We start from the raw sequence: 19,676 nt of genomic DNA, 5'->3' as shown, positions 1-19,676 counted from the left end.
TTGAAGAGCCAGGGCAAGAGGAAAAAGCCTCGAGGGACGCCACAGGCAGTGTGAGATGGGGAGGAAAAAAGGGTCCAGTTGAACCTGGGAAGGTCGGTCAGAGTGGAATGAAGTCAACCAGTCCAGTGCCAGGCCCACGTGCCAAGGGTGTCAGAGCAGATTCGCCAGGATGACATGATTGACAGTGTAGAATGTTTCTTGCTTACCTTGCCCACGGTGACAATGAAGACTTCCAAGAGGCTCAGCATTGGCTCAAGCATTTAAAGCTGAGACAACACTAGTGTCAGATCTTTCTCCGATTATATAAACCCTTCTGGTTTTAAGTCTCTTTGCTCGGTTAGTTCAGCCTTATTTAGCAGGTTAATCACATACAAGAAGTGTTGTCAATAAGCAAACACCCTAGACTTGTTAATGCCCAATATTTCAACCAGATGCGGCATGTGTACATGCTGCCAACATCTCCAACTTTAGTAAAAGCACATACAAGTGAACTTCCAAAACAAAATACTCTGGAACATCACCAGCACACAAGAACTAGAATAATAAAGGCAACTATTAATGACCTTTCTCAGACATCATACAGAGAAAGTTTTCTTTATTCACGCCAATGTCTTTACGCTAAGGCCCCAGCAGAGCACAGAACCAAAGACTACATCAGCACACCTCCCCATAAAGGTGCAAGCCAAAATGCACGAATATTTGCAATGAAGCCCACGACTCACAAGTCAGACTGTTTCAAGACCATGGTCACGTCAAAGAAGAATACACGGATGCTTGGGCCCAGTTGCAGCAGTAAGAGACAGAATCCAGGACTGGAAACATTGAACAAGCAGCTTGGGGACACGTAAGGTGGCAGTTATAGCCAGTTGTGGGTGTTACAACTTCAATGTTATCAACGCAAGGATTATTTTTCCCAATAAAATGTAAATCTTAACAGGTGATACATAGAAGTAAGCACCCATTTTATTTCAAAGGAACAGTAATCAATGTTTTGCTCATGTGGCTCATTACAAAAAGCAAAGCCTCACCCCCACCCCCATTGCCCCCCTCACAACATTCCCACTTAATATATTTGCATCAAAGGGTCTTCGTCCTTCGAGGAAGGAGTGCCACCATTTAGTGGGACACAAGTAGTGTGTCCATGGCACTGACTCAAATCACCAAGTGGCGTTGAATGCATCAGTCATATGAAAGATAAAGCCTTACTTACTTCTTTTTCATCTGCTTTCTTCTCTTCGTCTGCTTCATCAAAAGAAGGTGGAATGCTGTTGTTCGTGTTAAACGTAACTGTTATCCTTTTTGAACAACACAAAGCAAAATACGTGTTTCAGGTAGATTTGTTGATACTTAAAAGCAGATATTAAATAACAAATCCATGCAATTCAGAGATCAGAAAACCAACTCCATTCCGCATTTTTATTTCAGAGATTAAAATGGGTTTGGGATACATAAACAAACGTTGCAAGCCCAGCTTCAGCCAAAAATTCCCAAATTAAAAATACCTTGGTCATGCAACGTTAGTTCACCAGTGCCCCAAAGCACATGTTGCACATCGGCTGCTTAAATCTGTGCCTTGATAACGAGTAGAAGTTTGGAAAGCATACTCATTAGTTAGTAGTGCATGCTGCATAGATATTTCATATGATACTTAAGCAAAAGAACCAGAGCGGCGGGGGCATTACCGACTCAGGTAATGCCCCGGGGCCCATAGGCAAGGACCCGACCTAACCGGGGTACTAAAAGCTATTTGTTTCTGTCCCGAAACGATACAGCGTTTCAACGCCACAGCGTTTTGGGACAGGGAAGAAGAAAAAAGAAAAAAAAAAAAAAAAAAAAAAAAAAAAAAAAAACCACCAAGAAAATGGCCGCCGCCATGGAAAGGGAAAACGGACTCCGTTCCCAGCGCGTCTGCTCCCGAAAAAGGATTAAAAAAAAAAAAAGGTAAGTGGGGTTGGGATGGCGGGAGTGGGAAAAAGAGAAAAAAAAAAGAAAAAAAAAAAAAAAAAAAGTACCTGCATCCCCAGCGGGGGACAAGGGAAGCCCCCAGCCATGTGGAGGCACAGAGCGGGGATGGCCACGCTCCGAGTCTCCACACGGCTGGAGGCTTCCCTAGTCCCCTGCCGGGGACGCAGGATCAAGAAGGTAAGTTGGGGCGGGCGTGTGGGAGGGAGGGGAAATATAAAAAGACTTACCCGAGTCCCCGGCGGGGGGCGAAGGCAGCCTCTCAGCCACGGGGAGGCTCGGAGCGGGGATGGGCCCGCTTCGAGCCTCCTCATTGGCTGAGGGGCTGCCTTCGCCCCCCCGCCGGGGACAAAGGCCGTGGAATCCTGACAGAGGGATTCCTGGCCGGGTAGGGACCTGGCGAGAGCCAATCAGAATGCTTGTTGCATTCTGACTGTCTCTCGCCGGGGTACTACTGAGAAATATTAGAACATATCCCTGGACTAACCAATCAGCTTGGAGAAATACAAATGAGGAATAACCTATTAGGAGTGAGAGTAGATCCAAAGCGCCAGTTCAGGAAGAGTAAAAGATGGGATAAACTCAGACTAAGATATTCCCAGAGGAAACGGACAGGAAGACTACAACTTGGAAGATGGCAAGGGTAGTATGGAGCAGACGGGAAGCAACCAGGCTAAAAAAAGGCCAAACCTGGAGAGAGAAGATAACTAGAGAGTGTGCTATGCTACTACTCGGCCAACAAAAAACTACTCAAGATAGTGGCCACCAGCTACAGAACCTTTATCCTCAGGGCAAAAAAAAAAAATAAATAAAAAAAATAAGACAACAGAATGGAGAACGCCAAATCTAAATCAAAAGAGCTCTTCGCCATCCTCAGGAAATGAGTCTCCCTCCACACCCTCATAAAGCTGCGTGAAAGATGCAGACTGGTGTGAGAGGATCCAAAAAGCCTTGGCTACAATCAAGAAATGCCAAAAGAAAATCCAAAACACTATGGTGTCTGGCGCTCCAATGTAAATTTTATTCAGGTTTCTTCCCGAGAACGTGTCGCCCTTGGCCTCTGGTGTCTGTGGCGGGTGGGCGTGGCTAGGGGTCCCTCAGAACAGATGAGGTGGGAAGAACTTCAAACCCCACAGCGTGCCTGACAACAGGAGGTTCTATCCTCTCCCATACAAAATCTGGAAATATCTGCTTACCTCCTGATGAGCCACTGTATAAACAGGTGGTGAAACACGTGTAGAGGACAAAGCACAAACTGAATAAAATTTACATGGAGCGCCAGTCACCATAGTGTTTTGGATTTTCTTTTGGTAACTAAATGTCAAGCTCTCAACAGCCCTGGGAGCTACAAAACACAGACCAGGCAGCACCAATTACAAGCAAGCGTCCCAAAAGTCAGAAATAAAACTCCCTACAACTCGCCTAGTCCACTCCAATCAAAGGCTGGTTTATCACTATTACAATCCAGAACTGAACATAAAAAGCTCAGCCTAGCCAAAAAAAGTAAACCCTCCACCACCACCCACCTCTAAAACTCCAACATGCCCCCCCCCCCCTTCTCTTTCACCCCAGTGTCAACTAAAGAGGTGGAAAGCATCAAAGGCCTCAAGCACTCCAGATGCCAAGGGGACTCCTGCCCAGCTCCCATCATCCAGGAAGGCGCCAATGATCTGGCCCCTTTCATAACAGCCCTAATCAACGCCACCTTCAAAACGAGCTCAGTCCCTAGCAGTTTCAGGGAGGCCTGGGTCATGCCCTTCTAAAACAAAAAAACAAATAAACACGAACCTAGACCCCAAAAACCCAACCAACTACAGGCCAATTACCACCGCCCCTTACATCCTAAAGATTTTAGACAGAGTGGCCTACCTGCAAATCCAGAAGCATCTGGAAGGGAACAACCTCCTGGCCCTTCAACAATCTGGCTTCAGACCAAGACACGGAACAGAGACAGCCCTCTTGGATTTAAAACTCCAGATGGACAAGGCAAAGGATAAGGGCAATCTAGCCATTCTCCTGCTGCTTGACCCATCAGCAGCCTTTGACCTCGTCAACCTGATACTAACAGAACATCTGATGGCCTCAGCTGCTTTCTCTAGCCAGGCGACCGCCTGGGTCCAACCCTTCCTAGCCGACCAAACCACCCACGTCTTCTCACCAGGGGCTTCAGCCCACCCCATCCCCATCCTCTGTGGCGTCCCACAAGGTTTGTGCGTCTCGCTGACCATCTTCACAAAGCTATTGTTCGACTGCCTCCATAACCTGGGCGTCACATACACAAATTATGCTGACAATACACAGGTTCTCATCACCCCATCATGTTGCTATGAAGAGGACTCCATACGGATTAACATCTACCTGGAGGTCCAAGCCTGGATGGCAGAACACTGCTTATGCCTTAACGATGAGAAACCTAAGCTCCTTCTCATCCTCTCCCAACCACGGCTAAACAAACTGGACTGCCCGTTACGCTTCTATCCACATAGACTAACCTAATCACTGTGGCCAAAGAAATTAAAACTCCAGGGGTCTATCTAGATTCCACACTTCGCTCAAAAAAACCAGGTGAACGCCATAGCCTCTTATACAAATAAGATCATCAAACCCTTCCTCTCACCTTCCAGTGGCCAGAGCGCTAGTGCTTTCAAAAACCGAATACTGCAATACTCTCTTTCTTGGCACCTCAGAACGCAGCACTCACATCTCCAGCTTCAGACAAGATGCCGAGTGGCTTCCTGTACGAGACAGAATCACCCTTAGATCTCTCGTCATCGTCCACAAATGCCTCTCTAACAACGCCCTCAAATATCTGGCAAACAAGTTTTTCAAACACCCTCCAACCAGAACGTTGTACTCTCACTGCCTATCCATCCCCCAAAAAAACAGGCAGCTCCAGCTTCCCGGTCCTAGCCGGCAAAAATGGAACGCTATACCACTGAACCTTAGAGCAGAACCTTCCTTTTGGACCTTCAGAGCAAAAACGAAGTCCTGGCTCACCAACAAGAATTCCACCAATGTCTGACACACTAATGTACTCTTTTCCTTTGTCGACCACCATGTGACCTGGTCAGCGCCACTTACTGTTATTATGTTGTATGTCTATATTCTGTTGTAACCTCCTCTAAGCCTCTGGCACCCAGTTACCTCAGGGTTCGGCGCGCGGTATAAAGAAACTAAACTCGCAGACCGGATGGGGTATTGTAATGTCAAAGTCATCCCCTCCACCCCAAAATCAGCAGCCATGGGTTAGGAGAGGGGAGACCTGTGGCAGCAGGAGGAAATATTATTGGCTGCCTGACAATACTTGTAGTGAAGCCTGAGAGAAAGCTAATGTCCAGAAGGGTTTGTCTGTGAACGCTAAGGGCCAGCAGTGACATCCTGTTTGAATACTTAATTTAAGGTATAGGAGAGACCTGCAACACTCCTCAAAAATCCAAGGGGGAGAAGGAAACAAGCTTGAGAGCACAGATTTGTTAAATATAAAAATCCTGGCAGATGATTAAAGAGGCATGTGAAGTCAGACACCTAAAGGAGAGCAGACCAAGAACCTCTACAAGAACCAAGAATACATCAGCTTTGCTGCTTTAGAATATGGTCAAACCTTTGCTTTGGGCAGATCCTTGGAATACTGTGTTAGCATAGGGTAGCTAGGAGGCTAAATGATTTAAAGAGTTTTAACTTTGTCGTGTCAGCAACTTTGAACTTTATGCTGCAGATTAGGTTGTCTCAATGAGAGACAAGGACTAGGTTATAAACTTTATAAGGGAAAGACTGCAGATTCATCAACTAAAAAGAACGCAACTGGGATCTGCTATACATTAGATAATGGGGCAAGCAAAGACGTGGTCCCTTTTCTCCTCTTTCATTCACATAAAAATCAACTAACGTGCCACTTACTTTTCTCCAGATATTTTCCGCACCAATTTAGCTTCTGTGCCATTCAATTCCAGCTCCCAACCACCAGTCATTTTTGGCAGGTTTTTGTGCTTTTGAATTTTTGCCTCCTCTTTAATTTCATCTGTGAGAAACTCTGCAAATGCTTTGTCCCCTAAAGACAAGAAAAACACTCAGAAAAAGCTCCAAGTAGAAGGCATAGATATGTGCACAAATGTTGGGGCACAGACGTGTTCCCTCATCCTAAAACGGCCCTAAAGATGCGGAAAGTGTCCCCTTGATAACTCGCTACCATTCTCAAAGGGGGGGGGGGGGGGTTGGGGAGGAGCTTGGTGGTGAATTAGGCATTCCCATCAACATTATATGCATGTGATGAAATGAAAGCATAAATTAGCATAGAGGTGGCCTAATTCACAGAAGCGTTTTATAATGGCAAAACCCCATTGGAAAATGCCCTGGAAATTAGGCACATAATGTCTAAGAAGGAGCACAGAACAGTTCAAACGGGTAGGATATAGGATTGCTGCATTACACATGTAATTTAAAATCACAGATTAAGAACCGATCAGTACATTTCCTGGATAAGGAAAATCTGCCTAGTGGTGAACTCTTAACTAAATCTGGCCAATTCAATGAAATCATTAACATTTTACAGTTCGAGAAGTGACTGGATCAATTAAGATGATCAATTGATGGGAACTAGTAACACACAAGACATTAAACATTCCCCAAACCACAACCAATTTAAGATGCCCAACTTGTTACAGTATTTCTACATGTGCTACATATAGAATTGTACATGCATAGCCATGAACTGGGATATGATATGACAGTTATAACGTGCCTATACACAAGTGTTTCAAGGCGCAACGAGGCAAGGGAGGGGGGGGGGGGGGGACAGAGGGAAGACAGAACGGTTTTACGAGGCCAGGTGTCATTCAGCTCGCGCAAGTGAAGGTGGAAAAAGCAAAAAAAAAAAAAGTGCGGGGGCGGGGAACTGCAGTACATGGGATAATAAATAATCACAAAAAAGAACGGCCAGCTGGTGGCAAGTGCAGGGTGAGTGCAGACGTAAGTACTGGTATGGGGACTGTAGGGATACAGAAAACATGTATTTCCATCAATGGATTCCAAGTAAAGTCTATTGAAACTCTAGGATCCACGATGTGGAAAGCACCACTTTGTTGATAGCTAGCCAGCTTGGAGAATAGAATACTGAAGAAACAGGTGCAGAAACCACACTAAACAAGCCGGAAGAAAACGTCTGAGGAAATATAAGGCGAGAAGAGAAGACGTGTAGATAGGACAGCAAACACCTCCTTAATGGACAGAAACACACATACTAATATATAAGAAAAGCAAGTAAAAGGGACAAGTGAATTACCAATAATCTCCTTCCAGCCTTAAGAGGCTGGACATACGGCATTTAATAAGACTAATAAGAACATGTTTGGCTTACAACTTCTGTACCTGTACTGCAGATTTCTGTGTCACGTGAGACAATCTTTTGTATTTTATGCACTTTTCCTTGAAGGGTGACTTGAATTTAGCTGAACATAATATTCGCTGAAGACAAGACATCTTGGTGGGGGGGGGGGGGTGGTGGTGGTTCTTGGCCATTAGCAAGATGTACAAAATCCAGGAGCTGCTTTTAACTCCTGCTTATCCAATCTATTTCAAAGCCGGCACCATAATGTGTCTTCCTCACCGCACCTTGGCAAAAACAATACTGGGCCTCTTCCCAGCTAGTACAAATACATATTTATAGAAGTTTCCAATTATGTAGAGATTGATGGAGCAAATTACCTACTAAACATGCTGGGTCGACAGGTTTAATGCTCATACTGTACATGTTACAAGTGTCAAGATCACAATACAGATTGTGAAGTGAGCAATGGTTTCTGTAACAAGGGTGTGACTGATGAGCTTACACAAAGGTTAAGCTCGTCTGGGCTGCTAAATGGATTTAGAAGTTTCTTTAAACCCTTTCGGTGCAGGGACTAGAGGGAACTAAACAGTATTAAAACTATTATCACTATTGCAAGAGACAAGCAACACTAAGGTTTGGGTGGCAGACAAAAATACTACTTATTAAATTAGAATATGTAATTTAGCCTGATTTATAGAGCAGACTAAATTGTATATTTTTTTTACATTAAAAAAAGGAGTATGAGGTGCATGAATTGGTTTTGTATTTTATTAATCTGTAAGGTCGAAGCCATCAAGAAATTAAAAATAAATGTATATGAATCTGTAAAGGGTAATAAAACATGTCAAGACTAGCTTTAGGATCGGATTTATTTTATACGGCTTATTTGACAATGTTGTCATTTGCCAGAAAAGGCATAATATTTAAAAATCCAATAACTAATACAACATATTAAACTACTTAGAATGGCATCATGCTATGCAGAGTGTGAATAAAATACAAACGCTCTAAAACCAGCTAAAACCTTGTGTCTTGGTAGATAGTACACATTTGTCCCCAACCTTTAGAAAAGAAATTGCAGATAGTCCAGTGCAAGAGTGCATACGCCACAATAAAGCGCATACAAAATTGCATATGTACGGATCTAAGATCTTATATAATGATTGTGTCAATGAGATCCTTTTATCACAATTTACAATAGCAACGTTCTGATTTATCAACACCAGGGAAATGGCAAATCCTCATGGTCCGAGTCACAAGATCAGTAATTTCCCTGTTTTGGAGACATAATATTTCAGTCTAAAGTCCAGCTATAAACCAATAATGTGCACGTTTATAAAAGGAGCAGTGTATATCCAAGATCTTAGCAAGTCAATTAAATGTGCAATAACATTTCATAGTAGTTGAGAGCATATCTCCAGACAAGAAACCTCAGCACAAACTGGTTTATTTACTACCCTAATCTGAACGACCTGGACTACAGTCTCCAAGGGTGTACAACCCAAAGCGCTTTGAAATCATAACAATGGTCTATAAGGCGCTGTACAAATGCCCAATAACAAAGCAGCAAGCAGGTGTACTTTACTGCGATATTACGGGGACAAGACAGATTCTTATTCTTGGCCAAAAGGCCACTCTAGCCAAGCTAGACTGTCTACTTTACAAATCGACAACTGCAACATCCCACAAATCGACAACTGCAACATCCCAGTTCTATCATCTGTTAAAACTCTAGGGGTCCACGTTGATGCTACATTGTCTATGAACAAGCAAGTCAGTGCTATTGTCTCTGCCTCCGCCTTAAGTAAACTCATCAATACCAATAAACCCTTCTTAACTAAGGAAAAGTCTTGCAATAGCCAGGGCAACCATAGGTGCAAAGCTTGACTGCTGCAATGCGCTCTTAGCTAGCACTTAAAACATAAACAGACTCCAAATCACCCAAAATAACTCACTAAGAGCAGCCTTAAGCATTCCAAAAAGAGACCACTTTGCTCCCAGACAAAGAACGCATCACATTCAAAATTCTCACAACCACACACACAAATGCATCAACCGCACAGCTCCGCCCTACATTTCAGACACACTCTACAGATCCATCTCAACCAGAACATGCTACACCAACCAACTCACCGTACCGAGCATTAACAGGGCCAAAGCTGGAGGGACAGGCTTCCCATATTTAGCTCCAAAACTCTGGAATTCGCTCCCCACTGCCCTCAAAGCAGAAACTTCTCTCCCTGCCTTTAGAAAAAACCAACTGCTCTCTAACTAAAGCGCTCCCTTCCATCTGCTTTACAAACTGTCTGTTGCAAATTGTATAAAAATGATGCGTGTGTGTTTTTCTTTTGTAACTAAGTTCTGATCAATCTCTGTAACAAGTGCCACAATGCTCTTGGGCTGCTTCGCGCTCTACAAATACGAATACATCAAATTACATGAAATGACTACGGACAGGAGATTTAGAACATTGCCAATAAGGTTGAAACATGTCCTATGATACAGAGGGTCAATACCACCTTCTTGGTCATTGGTCTTCAAATGGCAGGGCACGATGCTCTTTCAAAAGGGAGTATGGCGACTGCCTTTAATAGAAAACAGATACAGAAGGGAGGGCGCCACAGCAACAACATTGTAGAGTTTCTTGTAGATGTTGGATGGGCAAGGGTCTAGTGGTGATCCAGCTTTGTTCTATTCCTCCACTAGTTTGGAGAAGTCTTCCGTTGAGATTAGCGTGAAGTAGCTTAATCATGTGGTTGCTTCTGGAGGTGGGTTGTTGGCAAAAGGTGTTGCTGTCCCCTTGGGTATAGTGATGATGGCTTGTTGGGTGTGTATAACTGTCTAACTGATCACAATATCGTCGACCTGGGTCAATTTGACATATTTTGTCTGCAGGAAACATGGCTCCAGGAAAAACCATCAATGGACGGATACGACATTGTGATCTCGCCAGCTGTCAAAGGTCTCCCAGGCCGCCCCTCAGCAGGCCTTCTGATTGGCATTCGGTCAGATCAAAACTTAAAACTCAACAAAACAACGGCAAGATCCTATGAGGTGTTGGCGGTTTTAATCGAATGGAACCCTGCGCCTGAAATCCCGAAACATGCAAAGCAGTGCTCAGCACCACCACTCGCCTTGATCACTACTTATTGGAATCCTCAAAGGACATCGACACTACTCTTTTGTCAAACTATGGCTGAGGCAATCGACGAGATCCTTACTGAATGGAACACTCCTTTTCTACTTATCTGCGGGGATCTCAACGCGAAATGCACACAACCGCAAAACATCCCCTTAAATCCCACCGTCACCACAGCAGCGGAGCTCAGGGGTCAAGCTTGGATGACCCTTATGACATCCAGGAACCTGCACAATGCCGCCTGGATTCTGGAAGGGCAGTCCCACCTACCGACCTGGGAGAGAGGCCGGTCTTCAGCTACTCTAGACTACATCTTTGCCTCCCCAGCACTGTGTGCAGTAATCCAAGATTTTCATGTAGTCAAAACTCTACCAAGCGACCACAATATGTTAACTGTATCATGGCCCTACCGGCCGCATCCCATCTCGCTACCCAGCATCGGTCGAAACGAATTCCCAACAAACGCGCCTTCGTTTGACATCGGCCAACATCAGACTGATCACTCAACAGTACGTCTCAGAAATTGAGTCAGAACTGGTTCTTGATCCACCACCAAGGCCGAACTACCTGCCTATGCTTCTCAAGTACAAGCACCACGCGACACCTGGTCTGGCGACCCCAAAAGCCTACAATCACCAGTATGACAAACAAATAGCACTGGAAAAAAAAAAACGCATTGAGACAGCTCAGAAGACGCGCTAAGGCTGACAACACCATTGCTGCATGGGACTGCTGGAAAGACGAAAACAAAATCTACAAATCATGGATCAGAGCACGCCGAGCCACTTTATACCAACATGACGCTGAATCAATGACGAGTCTTAACGACAAAGAAAACAGCGGACTTCTGGTCCCTGATAAACGCCTCTCAAGGAACCACAGCCTCAAGCATGATTAACTCAGTCCCGGAACAAGCCTGGGTCACTTTTCACTGATCTCTTCGCCAGTCCGATCCCTGCAATAAATACTCCTTTCGATACCACCGCAGCCCCTTGGATTGACTTGTCAGCCCCAGCGGACATAAGTGCAGCTATTCAAAAACTAAAAGCGTCAAGACCCCAGGCCCAGACGGCCTGACGAATATAGACTTAAAGAAACATCTTACTGAATGGGCCACCTTCATTGGCATTCTGTTTGAGCATTGCCGAACCACCAGAAAGATCCCATCGTGGTACAAAGCAACCATCATTCCAATTTTCAAACAAGGAAGCAGGGAAGCAGGGAAGCGCCCGCAAACTATCGTCCAATCGCCCTATTGGACATCATGGGCAAACTTTTTGCGACTCTTCTTTTGGACCACTTCAACCGATGGGCGAAAATGGCCCCCTGCAGTGACCCATTCCAACTAGGCTTCAAGAAAAATGGCGGTACTGCACTGAACATCCTCATACTTACCATCTTGAAAGCCAAAATAAAACAAGGGTCCCCCACAGTCTACGTGGCGTTTATCGACCTCTCACAGGCCTTCGACAAAGTCGAGAGGTCAAGACTGTGGAGAGAGCTGGAAAATTGGAATTGCCCGAACGATGTCCTACAACCAATAATAGCCCTTCACACCAACACTACACTCAACGTCCGGCTGAACAGACAAGGAGCACTGTCCAAAGAAATCCAAGCACACAGAGGGGTAAAGCAAGGCTGCCCCCTAGCCCCGGCGCTCTTCGTGGCTTTTTTGGGGGACTACAAAGACTCAGAAACCCAGGTCCGTAGCTTTCCGCCGAAGTTTGGTAATTGCACCCTCTCCCGTCTTCTCTACGCTGACGACTTGATTTTGTTTGACCAAACCCCGATCGGCCTCCAGCAGCAGCTGGATAACCTGGCAGTCTATATGAACACCAACAACCTCCAGATCAATCAGACAAAAACCAAAATCATGATCCTCTCTAGATCGGGCCGCTTCCAGAAAAAACCCGATCCTGGTCAGTGTGTAAAACCAATATCGAAGTGGTCCCTCACTTCAAATATCTAGGAGTGATCATTGACAGGACTTCGCAGGAACTTAAAATGCAACAACGTTTGTGGGCCAAAACCAAACAACTGACTTCCCAACTAAGAGCGATTGATAGCGCTGGCCATTAATTCCTATAAAGGAAAAATGGTTCCAGCCCTGACCTACGGCATGGACGCCATGTTCACTGTACCGTCCAAACTATGGAGGACACTGGAGGGCTACATCTGGAAATCCCTCCTAGGCCTACCCACCGCCATTCCAATCGAAGCCATCAGAAGAGACCTGGGCCTTCTATCATTAAGTGCCAGCGTCAGCAGGGCCTCACTTGCCCTCTTCAGGAAGACCCTCATCAAAGACGGCTTGCCAATTCTCAACATCATTGGACAGGAACTCTAATCAACGAACTGCAAGGCTGTTCAAAAATGGATACACCTCCACAAAACCAAACTGGAGGACCTGCAATGTACACTTAACGACCTGATCACGAACCCGCAAAGAGTCAGCGAAAAACTGAAATTGCAAGACTGGATCAGCACTATCGACAAAGCGGTAGCAACCAAGTTCCTAAACCATCTTCCACCAACTTACAACAAATTGAAACTCCCCATGGCGTACTGTCTGAGATTCCCGGATAAAAAACTATACTCTACATTTCTAAGAGCGCGCTTAAACTTGCTCCATACTCAAGAAATCTTAGTGATGAGAAGGCGGTCCACAGTCACCACGTGCAGACTGTGCAAAATTCCGGACTCTATTGAGACCATTCGCCACCTTCTCCTAAACTGCCCCGCTTTAACGCAAGTTCGTACAGCTTTTCTCACTCCCCTATGGCTCGACTCGGTACTGATCGATGAGCAAAAATGGTGGTACGTTTGATATCTGGCGAAAAATCCTGCTGGGCTGCCGTCACGGCCAAAATAATGGAAGCAGCCTTCATCAAAATCAACGCTGCAACCAATCCTCTCTGGCCATTGAACTTCAGTGCTCAGGCATCCAGCAACTGGTGATCGCGCCATAGACAAACTTTGAGATAGCTATTGCGTTCGACACGCCTTGACTCAGGCTCTATAAATTTTAAGCTGCCCCCGCTTCAAAGGACGCATCCTTGTAAAAATCACTCACTGTGATTATACACAAGTAAAAAAAAAAAAAAAATAACTGTCGTATGCTTTTCAAGGTCATCATAGTTACTGCAAGGGAGTGGGCGCATTATTGCAACCTGTCAAGTTCTTATGTTACTGATGATGCTGGAGAAATTAGTTCAAGATAGTGAAGTGTATTCACTTTCAGGATTTCAGCTTTATAGAGCAATATCTGTTTCTGGTATGCAATTTTGTCCCCTTGGTTGTAATATTTCCCCCTTGCTTGTTGCCTCCGTGCATAGCTAGAGTAGGTTATGTGAACAGTCGATATTGTCGGGGTGTGTGGGTTCCCACCTTTGAATTCTGTCCTCTCGCCCGTTTTTTGGTGATGAATTGTGTTACAGTCTGTTCTAGTCTTCTATTTTTTTTTCCAAACTTTCCATTATAGTGATACATGAATAATAACAGAACACATAATAAGCAATACCAAAAAAAAAAAAAAAAATCAAACTATATATAAAAACATCCCATCCCAAAGAGTCACATCCTATATAAAATCAGACCTAATAAAATAAAAGAAATGTACCCCAGATCTTGCTGAATAGTAGTTTTCTTTTCTCTTTGATACAGAACTCTTTCCATATCTGCTAAAATATGCATCTCTGCAATCCACATCTCAATTGTAACAGGAGCCGATGTTTTCCAATTTCTCAAAATCAACCTCTTTCCCACCATTGCACCCCGAAAGAACCATTCGATTTTGATCCCTGTAAACACATCCGTGATTTTGTTTCTTCACTCCGTGTGGTCGAAATATTTTGATTGTAGGTAAATGGGTAGCAACGAGGCATAGAGCGATTTCAGTCGTGCTCTTGCTAATAGCTTGCTAAGGGCTCTCTTCCATGAAGATATTTAGCGCAGGGTTTTATGCGTTTTTTGGTTAGCTGAGGTACTAGATTCTAACGTTTGGTTTTCTTCACTGGAGCTTGCGCCTTTATTGGATGTTCTTGTATGGCGGTCTTTTTCCGAGAGCAAGGCATTATGTTGAGGTTTGTCCTGTTGGTTGTGCGCTTGCCGGCTTGTTTGGGTTCATGGTATGCATGTTTAGTTTCAGTTGGGTGCATTTTGCTAGCTGGTTATCTGGATGGGAAAAGACCCAATGATATGTAACTCAGTGGGTAGGTTTATGAGCAATTAAGTATTTTCTTGGTTGGATGTCCCGATTGGTGGTTGTCCCAGTGGCCAGTGCTATTTCAGTGGAAGTTTGTTAGGATGGACAGATTTTCCTGTTATTTTGTTAAATGGGAGGATATAATATTAGTAGCCTAGTGTCCTCTTGTGGGAGTCTGTTGTAGCCTACGTGTTTCTAACTCGAACAGTTACCAAATGTGTCACATTTGCACATTATTGGTGGGATAAGATCACAGGGGCACAGCAATTTCTGAAAAGGAATGGCATGGAACACACAAAAGGCTACAACATTTCAACAGGTAAAGGAAGGCACTGTTGCAAGAATAGCACTCATCGACTTCAAAGAGAGTACATTTCCATTAAGTTCAGCCCCCAATAAATGGGGCAAGCACAATACACAGGCAACAATGACAGAAAGTTGCAGAGTACAGTATATGATAGTACTTTCAAAGAAGAGTTGTCTAAAAAGGAGTATATTATGGGTTGTTCGGTGACATTGCAGGTGTCAATGTAAGAACTGTGCAACAACTTTTCCTGTGCAAAAGAAAATCATCAAAATCAAACATTCGGTTGTGGAGATGGCTACACATGGAAATGGAGCAACCCAAGTGTGACGGCATTGTGAGCTGCACTGGTGATCAAATAGTGAACACACAAAATACCCACTGGAGAGAACAGGAAGACAGCAGGGGTGAAGAAACTGCCATGGGAGACGATAGCTGTGGAATTTGCCATAGATCCCGTCTTCTCCTACAACCACTTCACAGGCAATCCTTAGTTCTCCCCTCCACACCCCCCTCCCCAACTTCCTGAACAACGCAGCCATCATTTCACTTGGACTAGGCACCATCCCAAAATGTCATTAACGCTACTCTCACAAAGCTTAAAGAGAACCCTGCAGCACCAACTTCCACCAAATTATGGCATATAACCACGGCATGTGGCACCCCATGCAACTCGCCAAATTCCTATATTTTAGATATCATTGCACTAACCCCTGCACTGGCAGAGGATGAAATTACCTCTTCCATGAGCAGCACCCTCAAAGACAGGGATCCAAACCCTAGAGTGAAAGTTCAACGCTTACTTGAACTCCATAATTAACTTAGTTAGCCTATCCATTCAGTGGTACCTTCCCTCGTCAATTCATATTAGAGCCTACCGTGAGTAGGTCGCCGCAGATGCTACAACTTGTACAAACTTCGTTAATTGTCATCAATGTATTTAATTATATATAGAAAATATAAACTCACAAATATACTTTCCATCCATTCAGAGATAAATACTCAAATATATCAAGCCTTTCTCCTACCCTATACTAAATTGGGCAACTCCTCTTGAAATGAAATCAATTCTGTGCATGTCAACACACAAGTATTTAACAATTTTCGTTTACAATTAACCTCTATCCTATACATTATTTGTATATGGTGCTAAAAGAACCTTTACAAAAGTTTAAATCAGTATTTAGGATACATTATACGTATACAAGTGAGTACAAAGACAAACAAGTACAAAACTGCACAAATGTTCAATCACAAATGGTTAAAATTAAAGTAATTGTCTTCATGATTAATGGTTCTCAGTTTTATAAAATCACGAAATAAAACATTTAATCTCATACACAAAATTACACTGCCCACCCCCCAGATTTCCTAATGCGGGAGTCTTTCCCAACTAGCCCAAAAACTGCTGTCCAGGGATACCATCTTGTAGCCTTGTGCTCCTGCGGCAGTAATTTCACAATTTACCGCCACAACCAGTACAGGTCAATGTGAACACCCCCCTCAGCTCTGTATTCAGACAGTAGCTCCAAAAGGACCCTTTCCTAATTGAGTCGTAGTGGAGTACATATTTTCCTAGTATTCACGCATTAATTGGTCCCAGCATTTTACATTCTGTAAAAACATGCCTGGGTTTCAACCATTCCCAGAACTTTACAAATGCAGCAAGTTCTTAATTCCGATTGTATCTGAAGTAGCGCCCCATTATATACCAATAATGGGAGACGATTTATTTGCAACCTGAGCCTCAAATTATGGGCCGCAGGCTAGTTTGAGCCTTTAAGTAGAGATGGGTAACACTAGAAGTATATCTATAAAGTTGTAGGGTAGCTAAATGGGTATAGTTGTTAACAAGTCCCAATTTTCAACCTTCTTAAATATCGACTTTAATTATTACAGTCACTCGTTTCCAACCCAAGATATGGATACTTTTCAACATAGAGCAGGGTACCCATCTGTGTGGAGAAGGTAGGTCGATTTAGCTTCTCTGCGGTTACCAACATGACTTTAGTCTTGTCCATGGTAATGGTCAAGTCATTGTCACCAGAGAATGCATCAAACATCTCCCTTGCGCCCCGGTAGGTATGATTAATCATCACAATGTCGGCGGCGTATAGCATACAAGGTATAGTCACTCCCCCAATTTTTGGGCAGCATCCACTACCACTAGTCAAAGGGGTAAACTGGGCAGGTAAATGTTATACAACCGGGGGGGGGGGGGGGAGACAAGATACAGCCCTGTTTTTCTGGATATGTGTATCATTCACCCGCCCACCCCCGTATTGTTGTGAAGGCCCTTCAGGATGCACAGTAGCCATCAAGGGCATCCCATGCCCACTAGTTTGCTCTATAGCTTCTCAAGATTAATGCTGTCGAACGCCGCCTTAAAGTCAACATATAGGGCAGGCCCTCACTTGGTAGCAGCTGCCCTAGTCAGTATGTCCAAGACCCTGAGATTGTGAGAGGTGGCACATCAGGACGGAAACCAGTCTAGGTGAATTTTAACAAATGCTTTTCCTCTACCCATACTTGAACAGCCTTCAAAAAAAGTGATGCAAAAATGTTTCCCTGTTACATCCAGGAGCGATAGCAGCCTGTAGTGCATGCAACAATATATCACCCTTTTTGCAGAGATTAAGACTGACTGCTGCCAAGGGGGTCTCTTGTGCCAAGCAGAATTTCTCAAATAAAATGTGTAGGATCTTTACGCACCCCTGGGTATCGTATTTTAATACTGCACTCACAAGGCCATTAGGGCCCGGTGCCCTAGAGCTCTTCTGTCATCCTGTGTCGCAATCACGGGCCAGCCTGGAGGTCAAGCTGTAAGGCAAGAATTGATGCAGTATCCCTGCGGGGGACCGAACCAATCTTGTCCTCTTAATATTAGGTAACCCACCTATTAGTATAGGTCTGTCCTACACAAGTTGGTAGCATGACTAAGCAGGCAGACTTATCTCAAGAGGGGTAAATGTGAGCATGTAGAATCGAAATCCACAAATACCAGTATCCAAATAACACATACACTCAAGGTTTTCTAATAAAATATTTAAACCGTTTCAAATAAGCATTCTTTAAAAGGGGCAATGTGCAACAGTAGAAATACACTTCAAAATACTTTCTCCGAATCAAGGCAATGCAAGTAGATACTCTTTAGAGATGCTTTATACACACTTAGGTGACTTCACTAACTAGGACAGTATTGGCATTTATATCTCACTTTTGTACTTAAAAATTCTGAGGTTGGCAAAAAAGGAAATGTTCGAGAAAGGAAAAAGGTTAACATGTGAGCACTTTCAAATCTCCCAACGACGTCTCGATAAAAACCTCTCTCAGCAAATATTAGCTCAAAACCAATGCATCACCTATGAGAGACAAAAAGAATCAAAGTCAACAGATCAGAAGAGTCTGCAGGGAGCCAGGACAGCCAAAGTCAATTGGAGCACAGTCTATGGAGCTGAGGCACTTTAGATAGCAAAATGTCTTGCACAAAATTAGATAGTTGTAGAAAATCACTGTTGGGCCACAAGCTGTTACACTTGTGAAAGTGAGCTGAGATCAACTCCAGGAAAAGCAGCTACTGCAAGTCTCAACTGAGAAAAGCAAGCTACAGACAAAGAGGTAAGTACAGTAAGTTAGGTTAGAAGAAGATCCAGCTGGCTTCTGTCACAGTTTCAGGTCCTGTGTTCCTGAGCCTCTGTCATGGGGACAAGAGGGAGGACTCCTGCACAGCAGTTGGAGGTCGGCGGCAACTACAGGCCCTTTTCAATTAAGTGGCACTATGCGGTTTCAGCGCACTGTAAACAGCGGACCTTTTTGGACACAGGTTGGGCTTTCTTGAATCCAATCCTGCACTCCTGGGTCGTCCTGCTTCAGGGGGGCCCTCGGGATCTTCCTTGAGCTTTTGGCCGGCCTACAGATGTTGCACTCAACTACGGATTTCTCTACCCCTGGCACTCTGTTCCAACAGCAGCAAGTACAGCCAGTTGGGGAAGGTCATCCAGCAAAGTTAAGTCTCTGGGTTAGTTGGTCCCACTAGCCCAAGGAAAGAAGTCGTCCCTTCTGGAGCTTCTCTGGTCGATTAGGAAAACGAGTTTCAACACAGCAACAGGGCTTCACTGGGCAGTTCAACGGTCCAGGAGGATGCAGCAAGATTCTCTTTACGGTTTCTTCTTGCAGATGTTTCTTCCAGTGGTCGACTGTCTTCAGTCCAAGAAGGCACACCTTTTAAGCAGGTTTCTCCCATTCATGCACAGCCTAGCTGCCTGTCACAGCAGGGTGGCTGTCCTGCAAGGACAGCCAGCCAGCCAGCCAGGACTGGGTGCATTCAGGTTTCACTGGAGACTAAGGACAGGGGAGTTTCAGGCACGTCCCACACTTTCTGCCCTTGCAGACACACTTGAGCCAGAGGCGGGTTTCAGTACTGAAGCCCGCCAAAGGCAAAACGAACAAAGGACTTAAACCTGGTTTGGCATGCAGAGTAAAACCAAAGAAAGACCTCACAAACAGGAAATGGTGGAAAAAATAAGACCAGGGCCATTTTGACACAATGGTCACCCATGTGTGCTATACTGCAGCTGAGGATGCAGCCTGCAGTAAAAAACCACAATGGTAGGAAAATTAAACCACTGCCACCAGCCATTGAAAGTAGTGAGGGCAATATAAAAAAAAAAGTGTTACGAGTAAGTAGGGAAAAGGGGCTACTAAGTAACCCGCCAGCACTCCCCATGGACCTACATAGGAAAAA

At 44.4% G+C, this 19,676-nt stretch overlaps 1 protein-coding gene across 1 annotated transcript in view; it reads right to left on the bottom strand.

Moving 5' to 3' along the window:
- C1QBP (complement C1q binding protein) overlaps positions 1–19,676 on the bottom strand; it is a 34,533-nt gene that overhangs the window by 7,035 nt on the left and 7,822 nt on the right. The window contains exons 2-3 of the mRNA XM_069614600.1: positions 5,860–6,010; positions 1,211–1,295 (exon numbers count right to left, since the gene is read on the bottom strand). Coding sequence (XP_069470701.1) covers positions 1,211–1,295; positions 5,860–6,010 — 236 coding nt within the window. The remainder of the gene's footprint in view (positions 1–1,210; positions 1,296–5,859; positions 6,011–19,676) is intronic.

The sequence above is a fragment of the Ambystoma mexicanum genome, chromosome 9 (genome assembly GCF_040938575.1).
Source record: "Ambystoma mexicanum isolate Mex_15411 chromosome 9, UKY_AmexF1_1, whole genome shotgun sequence".
In the NCBI taxonomy this organism is placed as follows: Eukaryota; Metazoa; Chordata; class Amphibia; order Caudata; family Ambystomatidae; genus Ambystoma; species Ambystoma mexicanum.
The sequence above is the reverse complement of the archived record's forward strand: the minus strand, read 5'-3'. Positions and strand labels throughout refer to the sequence as shown.